Source organism: Callithrix jacchus, chromosome 17 (genome assembly GCF_049354715.1).
Source record: "Callithrix jacchus isolate 240 chromosome 17, calJac240_pri, whole genome shotgun sequence".
NCBI lineage: Eukaryota > Metazoa > Chordata > Mammalia > Primates > Cebidae > Callithrix > Callithrix jacchus.
The window spans coordinates 80262252-80279948 of NC_133518.1; the positions used below are offsets into that span (position 1 = coordinate 80262252).

Consider the following 17697-nt stretch of genomic DNA (forward strand, 5'->3'; position numbering starts at 1 on the left):
GTCTGCCCGGTGGCCGTGTCTCGGTGTGTCGGCTTGCATGTCTATCAGTGTGATGTCGGCGGCACACCCAGGCCTGTCTGTCTCCACAGGTCTGTCTCTGTGAGCCATGTGTCTCTCTGCCCATTTGCACAGAGAGTGGCTTTCTATGGTCTTTCTGTCGTTTCCTTTCTGTGTTCAGTGTGTAAGTGTACTTGTGTGCATGTTTGCATGTGCACCTGGCGTTCTATGTACTGGCGTGGACATGTCGGTGTGTGTATCTCTGTATGCACACAAATCTACAACATGGCACAGTAGAGGCCCCGCCTCACCTTGCCTCACCATCCCTGACCCAGGCTCTGGGTGCGGTTTTCCTGTGGGGTCACAGTCCACCCGTGAGCACACATAGCCAGCCTGGGCCCTGAATTTCTGTAGGCCTGGTGACTTGTGTGATGGGACCTGCGGGGCCTCATTAGGGCATGCACAGAGGAAATACTCCCAGTGCCCAGCCCAGGACAACAGGCCATTCCAGGCACCAAGTATAGTCATGGCTGTTCCCTGTCCCTGCTTCCCCAGCCACGCCCCTCATATTGGCCTCCCATCCTGCTCCCCTGCCCTGCCAGCTGCCCCACACCCCAGCACCAGTTCCCAGCCCAGCCTTGGTTGTGCTGAGATTCCTTGAGGCCAAGGGTGGCCTCCCCAAGGGCAGGGCCTGGTTTCCTCTCTTCCGTCCCACTGCAGTGAAGCAGAGCCCAGGGCCAGAGGCCCAGCCCCAGATTCACTCCCTGGCCTGTACTGGCAGCCGGAGGTTTACAGAGCCCAGAGTCTGGCAGGGACCCAGACACAATAGCCAGCCTACAAAACGGTGTGCCCGGCACTGTCAGAGAGTGCTGTCAAAGTCCCACAGCAGCCCAATTCCAGAGAAATGACAGCAGCCCTTCCAACCAAGAGAGGGAGTGTGTGAACAACTGAGCCTCTCGCCAGCAGCGTGGCCTGGAGCGAGCTGTCTGATCACTCTGCGCCTCCACTTCCTCATCTGTGAAATGGAAGCTTTACATAAGTTTTCCACCTAAAGCCGTCAGAACAGAGCCTGGCACGTGCGAAGGTTATGTAAGTGTTTGCTGATGTTCATATCAGGGTCTTGAATGCCCAGCAGGGTTGACTGACCTGAAGTGCCCCTACTCGGCCTTCGGAGAGGCTGGCTGAGAACGGAGGAGGGACTGGCGGCCAACTTGAGGCCACAAGAACCTTCAAGCCAGGTTAGGGGGAAGCACTCAGGGTCCATGAGCAAGGGAGGCTACAGTCTCCCGCCAAGCCCTGGGGGCCCAGGTGTCCTCCTCAGCCTTCGGCCAGACTGCTGCCACCCCAGAAGGGGCCCCTCGCTGCTGCCAGCCTGCTCCAATGCAGAGTCCCTGAAATCTTCCCCAAGTAAAGACATCCTTCCGCCTCCTCTGCCCAGACCCCCTTCTCGGGATCTTGGGAACTTTCGGACCTGAGCTGGGCTGGGCTGGACTTGGCCCAGCTGGCGTTGACTTTGGCCCAGGGGATGGGTTTTCTGACCAAATCTATGGGACAGTATTGCAGAGACAATTAAGCCTCCTGCATGGGAGGGTCCAGAGCAGCCCTAGTCCCTCAGGGGCGCGCATCTCCTGAGCAGAATAAGCGATGGCATTTGCATGTGCCTACTAAAGCAGAGCCCTGGAGACCCCACTGTGGACCTTGCACTGGCCAGGCTCTGAGGGCTGTGGCAGAGAACGCAGCCACTGGAGACCCCACTGTGGACCTTGCACTGGCCAGGCTCTGAGGGCTGTGGCAGAGGACGCAGCCACTGGAGACCCCACTGTGGACCTTGCACTGGCCAGGCTCTGAGGGCTGTGGCAGAGAACGCAGCCACTGGAGACCCCACTGTGGACCTTGCACTGGCCAGGCTCTGAGGGCTGTGGCAGAGGACGCAGCCACTGGAGACCCCACTGTGGACCTTGCACTGGCCAGGCTCTGAGGGCTGTGGCAGAGGACGCAGCCACTGGAGACCCCACTGTGGACCTTGCACTGGCCAGGCTCTGAGGGCTGTGGCAGAGGACGCAGCCACTGGAGACCCCACTGTGGACCTTGCACTGGCCAGGCTCTGAGGGCTGTGGCAGAGGACGCAGCCACTGGAGACCCCACTGTGGACCTTGCACTGGCCAGGCTCTGAGGGCTGTGGCAGAGGACGCAGCCACTGGAGACCCCACTGTGGACCTTGCACTGGCCAGGCTCTGAGGGCTGTGGCAGAGGACGCAGCCACTGGAGACCCCACTGTGGACCTTGCACTGGCCAGGCTCTGAGGGCTGTGGCAGAGGACGCAGCCACTGTGCAGGTTTCCCTGAACCTGCTCCCTGCCTGTTCTCCGTCACAATTCACTGTCCAACCAAGCTGGGGGAGTCTGTGTTGTTCAAAACTAGGTGGGGCTGGGCGTGTGGCGCACACCTGTCATCCCAGCAATCTGGGAGGCTGAGGCGGGCAGATCACTGGAGGTCAGGAGTTCCAGACCAGCCTGGCCAACGTGGTGAAACTCTGTCTCTACTAAAAATACAAAAATTAGCTGGGTGTGGTGGCGGGCACCTGTAATCCCAGCTACTCAGGAGGCTGAGGCAGGAGAATCACTTGAAGCTGGGAGGCAGAGGTTGCAGTGAGCCGAGATCGTACCACTGCACTCCAGCCTGGGTGACAGAGCCAGACTCTGTCTCAAAACGAAAAAGAACTATGTGGACCCCAATATACCCATCACCCATCATAAACACCCCCTTTTGTAACAAACATTTTCCAATGCCTCTTTACTATCATAATACAAAATTCAGGACACATACCCATCCACTTTATTAAAAATAATGTTCTAACTACACTGTAAAATAAATATTAAAAGGAAAGTAATTTATAATAAAATACCATGTACCTATTCAAGCATAATCACACTACAAGAAGATGCAGTCTGAAGGCTGTACCTACAGATATAAATCCTAGCACTGTGAGAGCCACAAATGCAGACTGATGCACATGGGCAGTTGCCTCAGTGACTGAGTGTCCAAAACATGGAACAACCCACAGTGAAGTTCAGAACGAAACAAAATGCAATCTTCCCTCCCTTTTCTCCATGGTTCCATTTCTGGAAAACTCCACGTATGTTAAACTTGTGCAATAAATAGCTTGTGTTGGCCAGACGAGGTGGCTCATGCCTGTAATCCCAGCACTTTGGGAGCCAGGCGAACCACTTGAGGTCAAAAGTTCGAGACCAGCCTGGCCAACATGGTGAAACCCCGTCTCTACTAAAAATGCACAGATTAGCCTGGTGTGGTGGTGTGGGCCTCTAGTCCCAGCTACTGAGGAGGCTGAGGCAGGAGAATCACTTGACCCAGGAAGGTGGAAGTTGCGGTGAGCTGAAATTGCACCACTGCACTCCAGTCTGGGCAACAGAGCAAGACTCCATCTCAATAAATAAATAGTAACCTAAATGGCTTGTGTTTATATGTAAAATGGTGTAAGAGTCCAGGCTCTGTTCCTTACAAAAGGTTTTCACCTATACAAATGCCAGGTGGCTCATCAGGAAGCCATGCAGAATGTAAGAAAATTCATCATTGTGCAGAGTGCAGGAGCTGCCTGTCTGGCATCCCTGGTGTCTGCCAGTCAGATGCCAGTGAGGCCCCACAGTTGCTGCAACAGTCAAAGCCCCACTAGCATCCCCGGGCGCACTCCATCCCTCGATAAGGACAAAGGAACTGTAGCCAGGCCTCCTTCCTGCCCCTGGCCCCGTGCAGTCTGGGCAAGGCTGTGCCTCCCCTCTCAGAATGGAGGCTCCTTGAGGTAGGAGCCTGGCAGAAGGACAAGAATGGGTGCCTATGGGCTCAGGCCCCAGCGCTGGGGGCAGCTGCACCTGCTGACCTGTGTGTCCCCTGCCTTTCCCCACAGGCTGCGGCAAGATGTGGGACAACCTCACCTGCTGGCCAGCCACCCCTCGGGGCCAGGTCGTTGTCTTGGCCTGTCCCCTCATCTTCAAGCTCTTCTCCCCCATTCAAGGTAAGAGCGCTGGGTGGAAGAGGTGATGTGAGGGGCCGGCTGCGGCGGGGACTCACCTCTCAGGAAGTGGAAAGGCAAAGGAAAGGGGGCAGAGGGGCCGGAGCAATCCGAGGGACCCCCTGGCAGAGGGGTGACGGTGCTGGGTCTCTAAAGAACTCATGAGATTGGATTAGCGCTTCACATAAAGACAAGCATGCGGGCGAGGCTCACTAAATATTTGCTCAGCAATTGATAAGTGATTGACTGACAGGTACTTGACTACATTATGGCTCCCACAGTCCTGTTATCTTGGGCTGGTCGTGATTCGCCATGCCTGGAGCCGATGACCTCTCGGGCTCCGTGAAGTCACCCCACGACTTTGCTTACACACCTTGTCATGTTCCACTTCAATGAATGTCCACGTATGAGGCAGAAGAGAAAAGGGGAGCCTCTCGAGCATGTGGGCTTTCTTGCTAGTGAGTCATTAAAGAGGTTTGCAATATAGATTCAGCCATTCTTCTGTGCAGTGAGTGGAACGCCCCCCGGTGTGCCCGGCACTGGGCTGGACGGACAGTCGGGAGAGGAACAAACAGCCCCAGGGCTGCTGTAATTGGAGAGACGTGTAGGAAACAAACAGATGTCTCATCAATAATAAAAAGTGTCAGACGAGAGAAGAAGGAGTGTGGGACCCACTTAAGGCAGGGGTTCACCAGCAGCCCCTCTCTGAGGAGCTGGCTCTTCAGTGGCAATCTGAAGACCTGAGGTGAGCACGTGCCACCAGGCAAAGATCCCAGACTGCGGGTAATTAAGAGAGAATCAACAGCCTGTGGAATAAGCATCCAAGGGAGCTCCGTGAAGGCCAGAGTGGCCGGAGCAGAGAGAACGCCGGGAGGGAGGGAAGGAGGCCGGGAAGGGAGGCACAGGCGGGCCGAGGCCATACCACACAGGGCCTCGAGGACAGAGGCAAAGATTTGAGTTTTCTCCTAAGTCCGGCAAGAAGTGGGGAGTTTTAAGCAGGGGGCTGACCAGGTCCAAGTTAGACTTTTAACTTCTAACCAGTTTCTAGGCATGAAAGGCAGGCAGGAAATGCTGACGGCTTGAATTCAGGTAGTGAGCTCTGCGGGAGTGGATGGGAGTGAGGGAGGCCAGGGAGGAATCCAGCAGGCCCCACCTAGGCTTCAGTTTAATGAGCCCTGGGGAAGAGACAGCAGGACTGGGTGGGGAACACGGAGGAAGGAGCAGGCCTGGGGTGGGGAGGACTATGAGGAGCAGAACCCAGATAATTATTCAGAGAGCCAGCAGAAAACTCGGGCGTCCCTCACTCCAGGCGGCCTTTTCCTCCCTGGACCCGTTTCCCTGTTTGTAAAGTGAGGGTGGCAGTAGACCCCAGGGTCTCTTTGGGGTGGCTCGTTTGCCCCCTAGTGCCTGTGTTGTGACCTCAGTGGGGAAAGACAGACCTTGAAGCCGTCCTGAGGAGTCCGGGAGGGTCACAGCCATGCCATATTCCAGGTGCCGCCTCCAGGGACACCCAGTGCCTGGGCAGATAAGAGGGGAGCTCCTCAGGCCGGCCTCACGGTGCACCCTGTCACTGAGCCTGGAAGCCCATCTTCTCTCTGGCCCCTGGGAGCACCAGCTTACTGCCTTTCTCCCCGATGCTGCTAACTGCATTCCTGCCTATGGCGCTTCCTTCTGTCCCTGCTGGAACGTGTCAAGGCAGCTCCTTCCCTTGAGAACCTGGACTCCCGCCCACCATCTGACTAACCCTGGGGCTGCCGGCATCAATGGGGCCCTATGGTGCCTTTGGACTGACAATAAAAAGGCAACCCTTCCTCAGGCAGAGGTGACCTCTCACTGGAGCCCAGCTAGTGCAAGCAGAATGTTCCCACCAGCCAGATGCCCTGTGCTGCACTCCATGGGCCTCGTCCCTAAAAATGGTGGAGAGAAATAGGAGACTGAGATTCAGGACTGAAAACAGAAAAAAGAGAGTGTTCTCCTGAGCAAACAGAGGAAGAAGGTGTGGGCAGCCGACCTCGAATTCCAGAGAGGAAAGTTTGCGAGGGTCGGGCAGGGGTGATGTTAGCACCAGCTCACACCGTTTTAGATAGCAGGACTGGGAAGACGTATGCCCTGGAAGGGACCTGCTCCTACAGGGAAAGCCAGAGAAAGCTTATAGGAAGAAGAGACAAATTCTGCGGTGAGTTAGACAAAGTCATCTACCTAGGTTAGATGAAACACTGAAGGAGGGAGTGTCGCCAGGCTCACCGAAGCACCGAAATGTGCATGGTGGCTCACTTCTTTATTTTTATTTTTATTGTTTGAGATGGAGTCTCGCTCTTCACCCAGGCTGGAGTACAGGGGCACCATCTTGGCTCACTGCAACCTCCGTCTCCTGGGTTCAAGCGATTCTCCTGCCTCAGCCTCCCACGTAGCTGAGATGACAGGCGCCCGCCACCAGGCCCAGCTAATTTTTGTATTTTTAGAAGAGACAGGGTTTCACTCTGTTGGCCAGGCTGTTCTCGAACTCCTGACCGCATGATCCTCCCACCTTGGCCTCCGAAAGTGCTGGGATTACAGGCGTGTACTTCCTCAATCTGTAGTCTGCATATCTTTTATCTGTGTTTCTACCTTCAAATATTTGAAGACACTTTTTTTAGAATAAAACAGGGAGAACCATTCTGGCTGAGAAAATTCAATGTACAGCCTATGTCAGCCACGCCTGTGGGGTCCGTGGGCTACTTCCCCTCCCCCGCCACCTGCTCATGATGCTGTAACAAGAAAACCTTGCTGCCAGCCTGGGAAGCTCGTCCCTTCCATTGTGCCAGGGAATCAGCAGGAGAGTGCCATGGTCAGGTCTGGGTGTTAGCATGACCCTTCCACCTGCCTCAGGGTGGGGAGCTGGCAGGAAAGCAGGGGTCCTACCTGATCCAGAGGAGATGAGGAGGTGGCGGTGATGGGGAAGGGGCGGTGGGGACAGGACTGGTGACTGATGGGGAGAGGAGAGACAGGAGCAGGGAGAGGGTTGCTCCCCAATTCCTGGCTACGAGTACTGAGTGGAGGGCCCTAGGCCATGACTGCTTTGTGAGACAAGGTAGGTGGGAGGAGACTGGGAGACCATGGGGTGTCCCTCCCAGCACAGTCCCTTAAAGTCCCTTGCTCCCTCCCTCTTGCCCTTCATGACCCCCTCTGCAGATACAGGGCCTGCTGGCTTCCAGGCCCAGACTGGAAGGAGACTCTTGGCTGCTTCTTGGGGTCCCATGGGGGCTGCCTTTTCGATTTCCTTGAGAGCAGCTTGCTATGAAGTCTTCACCACAGTGCCAGAACTCTTCAAGGAGGCTGCCTAGCCCCAGAGATGACCCATTCTCCTGTCCCTCCTCTCCCTCACCATCCATAGTGGCCAGGGCTCCAGACACAGGCTGTGCCTTTGGTCACCGCTGGGAGCCCAGAAAGATCTGGAGTCTGTATCCCAGACTTGCTGCTCCCTTGCTGTGTGACCATGGGCAAGTCACTTAACCTCTCTTAGCCTTGAGATCTCCATTTTTTGGTGGGATAATAAAAACTTCTGAGTCTATTCTAGCCTCAACACATTAATGTTTACCCTACACTACACACACGCACACACATGCACAGGCACACACATGTTCACACACACGGCATGTGAAGCTGCTGTGTACGTGCTAGAGTCACCCAGGCTTGCTGGCATAATTCATGACACCGGATGCTTGCTGTGTCACTGGGCCTGGCCTCCTCAAGCCCTGGTCCCTCTGGTGAGTACAGAGCCCAAAGCTTCAGTGTCCTAGCTTCAAGGCTGGATGACTTTGGCCTTAACTCTCTCTTTTTTTTTTCTGAGACGGAGTCTTGCTCTGTCACCCAGGCTGGAGAGCAACGATGCAATCTAAGCTCACTGCAACCTCCACATCCTGGGTCCAAGCGATTCTCCTGCCTCAGCCTCCTGAGTAGCTGGGAGGTTGGAAATAGATAGTTGGTGCCTGAAAGAAAAATTAACACTGAGACAAAGGATTTTTCAGCAACACAATTTTTACTCCCTGGACTGCAGGAAGGGCACCCTCGCCAGCCGTCGTGCCATGAGAGTACAATGAACAAAGAAAAAGCAGACCAACGTATCCCTTGCGCATTTGGGGCCATCCTTACTGCTGTGTCTGATCTCCAAGGGCTGGAGCCAGACCTCACAATCTAAACTAAAACCTGATTATGAGCACATCCTGTACAGATATCTCGGTTAAAGTACACGGACACAGGATGCACTACATGCTTGTAAGCATGGCATGTCTAACAGCTACATAGGAGAGGGCTTCGCAAAGTTATCAGCACACTTATTCTTTAACAAGAAAGGAAACTTTTAAAAGGAACTTTTCTACTTCCCAAATGGGATTACAGGCGTGTGCCACCACACCTGGCTGATTTTTATATTTTTAGTAGAGACAGGTTATCACCATATTGGCCAGGCTGGTCTTGAACTCCTAACCTCATGATCCACCCACCTCAGCCTCCCAAAGTGCTGGGATTACAGGCATGAGCCACCACACCCTGCCCATAACCCTCTTTTCAACCTGCCCAAGCCTGGTAGGGGCAAGTCTTCAAAAGAAACAGACTGTGGGTGGGAGCCAGGACCTCGGGGCCTGCAGTTAGCTCCCTGGAACTGGGGCTGAGGAAGGGCCTGCCCTTTGATGAGGGCTGGGCTGAAGGCTCTGGGCCAGGCCTACCTCTGGCTGCAATGATGGGAAGCTGAGCAGGGCACACAGGGGCAGCTGAAGGCTCTTCTACTGTCCTGGCAACCTCTTGCAGCAGTGAGGTTGGGAGCCCTGGGCAGAAAAAGGAATGCAAAGGCAGGAAACTGGCCCAGTGCAGTGCCCCTCCTCAGCCACATCCTTCCTGCCCTCCCTGGGCCATGTGATGGAAAGGGACACAGCCCATGGCTGCTCTTTCCTGGCTGTCCCATCCCACCCCAGGCTGTCCCTCCGTTCTTCATTCATGAAACAGGGTGACAAGACCCCTTTCTAAGGGTTGCCAGGAGGATTTACAGAAATGGTGAATATGGAATCACCTGGTATATTTTGGGCACATGGGAAAGTTTGGAAATAAACACACATGCCTGGTGACCGCTCCTGAGCTCACAGGACAGACTGACCATCCTGCTCCTCTGCATCTGGCCACTGAAATAAGGCCTCAGGTCACCTCCATGGAGGTGAGAACCAAGCTCACCTGGCAAGACTCTGGAGACCCAACCAGCAGCATCCTGTCCTGTCTGTGTGGCCCTGGGCGAGTAACCAACCTCTAGGTGCCTCCACTTCTCAACTATGAAATGGAATTACCCTCCTCACTGGATGGTTGAGGAAATTAAACACGACGTGTCGAAAAGTGCTCCAACCAGCACTGCATTTGCAAAGTGCTCAAAACCCATCATTGTGATGAGCCTGACAAGGTGCTGCTGCTGATGGTGGTGACGGTGGCAGTGATGAACGGGTATTGAGATGGGGAAGCAAGATTCTTCTCCGGCTCATCGACTTTCTGTTCAACCCGTCCTCTCCCTCTCAGGCGAGAGGGCACCCCCCCAGTGCTGAGAGTGGGGAGCCTCAGGGGTACCTCTCACCTCACATCCCCTCAGCAGTCCTGTGCCTGCTGCAGTGTGGAGCCTCCAAGGACAGTGGACGGGCAGCTGCCCTGGAGCCTCCACCTCTGCTTGTTTCAGCCCCAAGCTCCTGCCTTGCTGTGCTGCCTGATTCCCCCTCACATGGCTTTGTCCGCACAGGTTCCCCTGCCAGGGACTCCCTGCTTCTCTATTCGTGAGGATTTAGGATCTGCAGGCTTCTCAGGTGCTCCCCAACCCTCATCCCTCCTCACTCCCTTCTCCCTCCTTCCTCTTCCCTCCCACCCGCCCCTCAATCCAAGGATGGCTCAACCCCCACCCAACCCCACCTGGCAGCACCTCAAATCACACTCCCCTCCAGCAACAGATGTTGCTCAGCCTTGCTCCCAGTTCAGCAGCACATCTGAGCCCTACCAGGTATGAGAAGAAACCCAGCCCCACAGGCCCAGGCAGGCTAAGGAGGACTGGGCAGACCCAGCGCCGTCCCCCAGCCATGGCCTTGTGACAAGGATCAGGAAGCATTCTGTAACGAGGATCCAGGCGGGTCTGTGATAAGGGTCAGAGTGTGTGTTGTACTTGGGGTCAGGTTCATTTCTGCTGTGATTCTGTCATCCGTGCAGGAGCCCTGAAGAGGCGTCTCCCTGCCGCAGGTGCCCCCACAGTGCCCTGGGTAGCTGGATCAGGGCAGCTGGAGCCTGACAGCAGCAGGGTTGGCAGGAGTAGGGCTGAATTCTCTGCCCTGTTCCAAGCACAGAGACAGCCAGGTCCCCACAGCTGACTCCAGGGCCCCGCCCTGCTCCCGGCCTCAGCCTCTGTCCTCGTCCCTGCCCTCCACCAGGCCGCAACGTGAGCCGCAGCTGCACTGACGAAGGCTGGACACAGCTGGAGCCCGGCCCCTACCCCATTGCCTGTGGTTTGGATGACAAGGCGGCGAGTTTGGATGAGGTGGGCCTCAGCACACCCCCACCCCACTGCAGAGCGGCAGGGCCCACCCAGGCGACTTTGACTTCTCCCACCAAGGGGTGGGGCTGTTGTCTGTGAGGGCAGGACTCTGGAGTCTGCCCTCCTGTAGCTCCTCCGCCTGCCTTTCTGGGGGCCCACCCCTCAGCTCCCCCCGACAAGGTATGTGAGGACACCCTCCCAAGGAGGGGTCCCCAGATCAGCCCAAGCTGAGGCAGCACCCCCAGGCTGGGCCACCCCACTGCCTCACGGGAGCCTGACTCCAGCCCGGGAGTTGGCAGGGCAGGCAGACACCAGCACCCCATCCCATCCAGAGGTGAAATCGAGGTGCTGCAGGTCCCAGAAGGAACCAGCCCCAGCTACCAAATAGCCAGTCAGGAACAGGGACAGAGCCTGTCGCCCTCAGTCCCAGGACAGGGATCTGCCTGGAGCAGCTAAAACACAGGTGGTCTCTGTAAGGACTGGGGAGCCTAGTGAGGACATTGATGGGGGGAGGCTGGAGTCCTCACTGCTTTTAGGGTGCAAATGCATGGTGTGTGTCTGCCTGTGATGACATCTGCCCACCCTCAGGCACCGTCAGACGGGGCTTTCACTCCACCCACTCCCCAAGAGGGCAGCAATTTCCTCAGAGGCCTCTGGAGCCCACTGGAGCTGTGGACCCTGGTCCCCCGTAACACTTGCCTCTCCTCGGGCAGGGCATGGGGGGTGGGGCTCATCTAGTGGCTGTCACTCTGCACTGCACTGTGTCCACAGGGAGGGGTTAGGAGATCGGACCCAGCTCTGCCCTCCTGCCCTCGTCCCACAGACCCCAGCTCCTGAGAGCCCAGCAGGTCTCCTTTGACACCCTGCCACCTCCACATGCCTCTCTTGTACAGAGACAGGGTCTTGAGGGGGGTCGAAGATCAAGCAGACCCGGCCCCCAGGGTGCCCAGTCCAGAGCTGGTGCAGAAGGGGAGCTGGGCACATGGCTGGAGACACGAAATTAGCAAAAGGGACATGCAAGGTCTTCATTCTCTCCCTCACCAACTTGTCCCTCGTGAAGACACAAAGAGAGAAAGTACATTCAACCCCCACCCCACCCTAAGACACAGTCTGGCCCCGTCTGTGGAAACCAGGGCATTAGGGTCAGGGGATTGAAGAGCTCTGTTCAGCTGCTCTTTGGAGCCCCAGGCCTCAGCCCCATTTGCTGAGGCAGGGACGGGAAGGCGGAGTGTGTCGGGTACCCCACCCCTGCCAGTCCCCCAAGATGAGCCTCCCACCCCAGCACCCAAGAGCCCCCCCGTCCTCCCGCAGCAGCAGACCATGTTCTTCGCTTCTGTGAAGACGGGCTACACCGTCGGCTACAGCCTGTCCCTCGCCACCCTGCTGGTCGCCACGGCTATCCTGAGCCTATGCAGGTGAGGCCCAGCCCAAGTGACAGGCCTCAAAGCAGACCTGGCAAGTGTCCCTCCCAGCTGGGAGCCCAGCCTGGCCCAGGCACGCCCCGACCGCTCCACTGTCGCCCCCGGCAGCTTACAGGCCCCAGCTCCCCTGGAGAAGGCAGGTGGCCAGGCCACTCCATGTGCTCCAGCCTAGTCTCCCCAGGATGGCCCTGTGGCTGGGGACAGGGCACCAAAGGGTGTGGCCTGCACACAGGAATGAGGCTTCTGGGGCCACACGCGAGGCTGACACTTGGGGGCCCAGCTGCACAGGAGGATAGGGCACCCGGGGGCAGGACTTGTAGTTCAGGATGGGACCCCCTTTGAGGCAGGGCCTGCCCTTTGGGGGACACAGGCTCTGCTACCCAAGCCTGCTCAGAGCATAGGACGGCGTGGGCTGGGGTGGGGTCCAAGGCTGCTCGGCCTCCCAGATCTGCCCACCCCACGCAGGAAGCTCCACTGCACGCGGAACTACATCCACACGCACCTCTTCGTCTCCTTCATCCTGAGAGCCGCTGCGGTCTTCATCAAAGACTTGGCCCTCTTCGACAGCGGCGAGTCGGACCAGTGCTCCGAGGGCTCGGTGAGGACCTGCCCCAGCACCCCCTCAGGCTCACCCTCATCCTTAGCCACTGTAATCTCTTCTTCTCCCCCTGCTTCACCCTGTCCCCACCTCCTTCTTTTCCCCCACCCCACCCCAAGGATGGCCCAACCCCGCCTGGCAGCTCCTCAAATCACACTCCCCTCCGGCAACAGGAGATGTTGCTGAGCCATCTGGGAGCTCACAGACCTGCCCCTGCCAGGGAGAAAAGCAGATGGGAAATGAGACACTTCATGGCCACAGCCCAGAGCCCCTGTCCCACCTGTGTTGCTAACTTCCTATGTGGCCTTGGGGAACTTACTGCCTCAGTTTCCCCATATGTGCAAGGACTTCCAAGATTCCTTCCAACTCTGCCCTCTGCCACCTGCATGGCCAGGGTTCTACGCACCATGCCACTTTTCCTACCCCTTCCCTGTGCCGTCTGGAGTACGCCCAAACGTACAGGGTCCTCCTGTGTTCAGATCCTGACCTCAGGCTGGCTCTGGACTTTCCTAGGGAAGGGAGGTAAAGGGAGAATCTAAGGAATGCATTGCCAGTCACCAAGGGGACCATCCCCCCATGGGATTCTGAGAGACCCTCTCTGAGGGCCCCAAGCTTTGACAGACAGCCCCACTCATTCCTTGTGGTCAGTAACTCACTGGTTCATGCACCACCCCAGAGGCAGTGCATTATATCAGGGGTCAGCAGTACCTTCTCCCCAAAGAGTGAAATAATCATGCTGGAATCTCAGGCATTTCAACAAAGGGGAGAGAAAACCCAGGGGACCAGCCTTGGCCCTTCCCAGAGCTTCTCAGTGGTTCTGCCCAGGAGCTAGGAGGCTGAGTCAGACACGAGCAGTGGGAGCCACAGGCCTGTGGAGGAACGTGTTGCCTCCTGTGCATGTGTTAAGAATGACTGTGGAGATTGGTTCCCGATTCATTACTGTGAAGCTTTTCTAAGACATGGAGGAAGCAGATAACTGGTCCCAGTAAAGAGCTGAGTTATTCTCCAAAAGCAAGTAGGGGGAAGATGGGGAGGCAAGAACTCCTGTCACTGGAGAGACTGAGCAAGACCTGAGGAAGGACTTCCCAACCTAGGGAGGAGGTGGGGGCAGGGAGGGGAGGCTTCTTGCTGAGGCAGTCTCAAGCCAAGGGTACAGGAAGGAAGGTGGGAGCCAGAGTTTCCAGGAGGAGGGTGGCGCTCAGCCTGGCTCACAGACACTGGGCTTCATCTGAAAAGGGAGGGACAAAAGGCCCAGAACACCTTCCGGTCACGTCAAGTGGGACACCCAGAGCCCGTGACTGCCCTGCTCATGGGTCTCCCTGAGGAATCCCTTCTTCCACTAGGTCCTCTGAACCCAGGAGGAATGGCCACCCTCCACTCTTCTTCACTCCTACTTCCCCTCTCCCACCCTCTTCTGGGCCCCAGTCTCCCTCCACACTTCCATCTGGGCCACACCCCACAGTCCACACCCCGCCCCGCACACTCAGCGGACTCTTGCAAACTCAAGCAAGAATTCTCCCTCGCACCTTCAATGCAAGTTGGGTGGGGTGGGTGGATGGACAGGTGGTGGCTGGCTGAGGAGGCAGAAGGATAAACTGGTAAGGACAGAAGGTGGGACAGATGGTGGGCAGAGGGGCAGGTAGGTAGATAGGCGGGTTGGTGGTGGGTGTAGAGACGAATGGATGGTTACTGGCTAAGTGAGCGGGTTGGTAGATGAATGGAGAAATGGGTGGGTGGGTGGATGCACTGATGCTGGGTGGATACGTGGATGAAGTGAGTCCACAGTGAATGTCTAGTGGGTGGTAAAGAAATGATACACGAGTAGGTGGGTGGGTGGGTGACTGGATGAGTAGACGGCCAGATGCGTAAATGGGAAAATGAATCGATGAATTGATGGATGGAGAATTAAAATCACCCGTTCATCCCAGAGCATCAGATGACCTCAAATCAGGGGAAATGGGAAAAGCCCTGAGCACATTTTTAAGGGGATGGTGCAGGAGCGGCAGAGATGGAGTTGGCTGCACTGGACCCGGCTTCTGCCCCAGACACAGGTGCGGGCGGCCGAGGACGCTTTTCTCCTCCCCTGCAGGTGGGCTGCAAGGCAGCCATGGTCTTCTTCCAATACTGTGTCATGGCCAACTTCTTCTGGCTGCTGGTGGAGGGGCTCTACCTGTACACCCTGCTCGCCGTGTCCTTCTTCTCCGAGAGGAAGTACTTCTGGGGGTACATACTCATCGGCTGGGGTATGGTACCAGGGAGGGCTTCCAGGCTGGGGACAGAGGGGCAAGGCCTGGAGAACTCCCTGGGGGAGGGGGCCCACCCCGCTTGCAGTCCTAGGTCTGGCTAAGCTGCAGGTCCTGCCTACAGCTAAGGGTCAAGAAAGCCCTCAGAGTGTGGAGCCCAGGCAGGCCCCTCAGCCTGCAGCTGCTCAGGGCTGACCTGTGGGACAGATTCTGTGAGCACCCTTCCCTCTCCCTTCAGCCCCTGAAATACACAGGGCCACTGCTCATCTGCAAAGGGCCTCTGTCACAATGAGAAAGAGACTGTCTAAGTAGACACAGCCCTTGAGGGAGGGATACAGCTTCACCCCCCGTGGTGAACAGCCTCTGCAACCAAAGACAGCAGCCTGAAAATTGCCCTTTTCTCTCGCCCTCCTTCTCTCTGGTTCTCTCTGAAATCTCCCTCATGCCCTCTGCCCCTGCCTCCTGTGCCCTCTTCTCTGTCACTGTCCCTGGGCCTGACAGGGGTGCCCAGCACATTCACCACGGTGTGGGCCATCGTCAGGATCCATTTTGAGGATTACGGGTGAGCTGCCGCCCCACCCACTCCCCCGCTGCCGTCACCTGGGCAGGCCCCCTGGGTGGGATGATAATGCCATCTGGCCTTGCTGAGTGGACAAAAACCACGGCACTCGGTCCAGAGGGGAGGCTGGAAGGAGGACCGGGGGAGCAGCGGACTCTGGGCCGGGGGGTTGCTAAAGGGCTCAGGAGCAGAGCTGGGGACAACCTGTGGAGGGGTGCTGCTGACTCTGGCTGAGGACAGCCCTCTCATTCCTCCCCCACTCTGCTCAGGTGCTGGGACATCATCGACTCCTCCCTGTGGTGGATCATAAAGGGCCCCATCCTCACCTCCATCTTGGTAAGGCACCCTCCCGCCACCTAGAGATGGGGAAACAGCTCCAGAGAGCAGACAACTTAGCCCCAGGTCACATGGGAAGTTAGTATCTAGGCCAGAACTGAAACACAGCTTCCCAGTGCCCAGTGCAGGGTCACTCCATCCCTGTCCCCCCAGCTGTTCCTTGAGAGTAGGCGGTTAGGGAGCACAGTCCTCAGGGATGTGAAGGAGGTGGGGTTCCCGGATGCCCTGCACAAAATGAAAGGGCAGCAGGACCCTGGGAAAGAGGGCAGGCCGCACCCAGCCTTCCCGCTCTGGCTGCTGACCTCAGGTCCCCACCCACTAGGTGAACTTCATCCTGTTTATTTGCATCATCCGAATCCTGCTTCAGAAACTGCAGCCCCCAGATATCAGGAAGAGTGGCAGCAGTCCCTACTCGTGAGTGTGGCCCCGGCGCCTCTGTCCTCAGGCCCTAAATCGTCCCACAGCTCCTTGAAGTCTTTCCACCCCAAACACCTGCAGTCACCATAGAGCCACGTTGCTCTTGCCCACCTCCACCACGGCCTGGCTTTGCACACCAGCACCCCCTGCCCTGGCCCCACCCTCACCGGGTTGTGCTCAGAGCCCCATGGATACTTCTGCTGCCCACACTCATCTGGCACCCTTCCCAGGGATGCATCTGCTTCCAAGCCGGGGAGCTGGAGAGGACGCCGATGACCTGCGTCTTGTTCATACCATGTCCCCGGCATGAAAAGGGGGCACTAAGCACACAGCAGACGCATACACTGAGGGGACCCCAGTCCACCAATGAGACACACATGTTCAGCACTCGGTATTTCTTAGTAATAATGATGACACCTGCGGTTTACATGCCAGGCACACGCTAAGGGATTTCCATGCATCATGTCATTTCATCCACACAGTCCGCTGTAAAATTATCCTCATTTTACAGAGAGGAAACTGACATACACGCCCTCATCCTCCAGGGTTTTGGAGCATGTCACCATGGGCAGGGAGAAGGGGGCACGGTGTGGACCAGGGCTTGGAAAGGTGTCAGGACTGTCCCCTGTGCTTGGGAGGAAGAGGCAGGATTTTGTGGGAGCAACATGGCTGGAAGACAGAGCTAAAGAAACATGAGAATGTGGAAAGGGAGGCTGTGGGAAGGCATGTGGGGTCTGCACGCTCATGGAGGGGAGCAGAAGGAGCATCAGTGCTATGCACACAGACAAACCTAGGGCGCCCCGCAAGGCCTTCCAGTCCTGGGAGTCTAGAATGGTCTTCTTGGCCTGGCTTCTTTGGAGAGTCTGTGCTATGGTTCTAAGATTCCTGGCGAGAATGTCACATGCTACTGGATTTAGGATTCTATTCCGGAATCCTGTGATTCTCCCTGATGAGACTAAGACTCACATTCCTGGTGTGACCGCATTCTCTCTTGCCAGGTTTGTAGGCGGACTCCCTTCCTGTCTGAGAAGGAAAGGCTCCTGTGGGGGCCTGCAGACTGCCGAGGGGCAGCACGTCGGGCCTGTGCACCCTCATCCTCTCTTTTGCCAATGGGACCTTATTTCCCCCAACTTACAATGATTCCAAAGGGCTTGAATCTGAGACAAACAGAGCCGGCCATGGTCAGAGCCAGGTCTGTGTGGGTGAGACAGAAAGGAAACAGTTGTCAGCGGGCAGAAGGGGTGGGGGCAGTCAGAGATGGAGCTCCTCACGGAGAGGCTCTCCGCTCCCACTCTCCACCTCCGCAGGAGCCTTTGCTTTAAAGAAAGCCTCCATCTGTTAGCCTCTGCTGCGTGGGATAGTTTTGCAGCCGAAGAGGGCTGGGCAATGCTCAGGATCTTGGCACAGCTGGGGACCAGGTCCGGGAAGGAGTGGGAGGGGCAAGGCCAACTCCTCTGCCCCCAGCTTACTGTGGGACCTTAAGCCTTGGGCTAGGCTCTCTTGGACTGACTGCTAAGGCAGCAGAGACAGAGTCAGAGACCCTCCCTATCCACACCCCACCTCTCCGAGCC

The 17697-nt window shown here is 56.9% G+C and overlaps 1 protein-coding gene across 4 annotated transcripts in view; it reads left to right on the forward strand.

Moving 5' to 3' along the window:
- Positions 1 to 17697, forward strand: part of VIPR1 (vasoactive intestinal peptide receptor 1) — a 34259-nt gene that overhangs the window by 12365 nt on the left and 4197 nt on the right. The window contains exons 3-10 of one of the 4 annotated variants that reach the window (XM_008984093.5): positions 3919 to 4026; positions 10449 to 10555; positions 11864 to 11967; positions 12439 to 12571; positions 14661 to 14814; positions 15316 to 15376; positions 15643 to 15709; positions 16032 to 16123. In XM_008984093.5, coding sequence (XP_008982341.3) covers positions 3919 to 4026; positions 10449 to 10555; positions 11864 to 11967; positions 12439 to 12571; positions 14661 to 14814; positions 15316 to 15376; positions 15643 to 15709; positions 16032 to 16123 — 826 coding nt within the window. The remainder of the gene's footprint in view (positions 1 to 3918; positions 4027 to 10448; positions 10556 to 11863; positions 11968 to 12438; positions 12572 to 14660; positions 14815 to 15315; positions 15377 to 15642; positions 15710 to 16031; positions 16124 to 17697) is intronic. The other 3 variants (XM_017965979.4, XM_035277768.3, XM_078355006.1) reach the window with 3 other exon arrangements.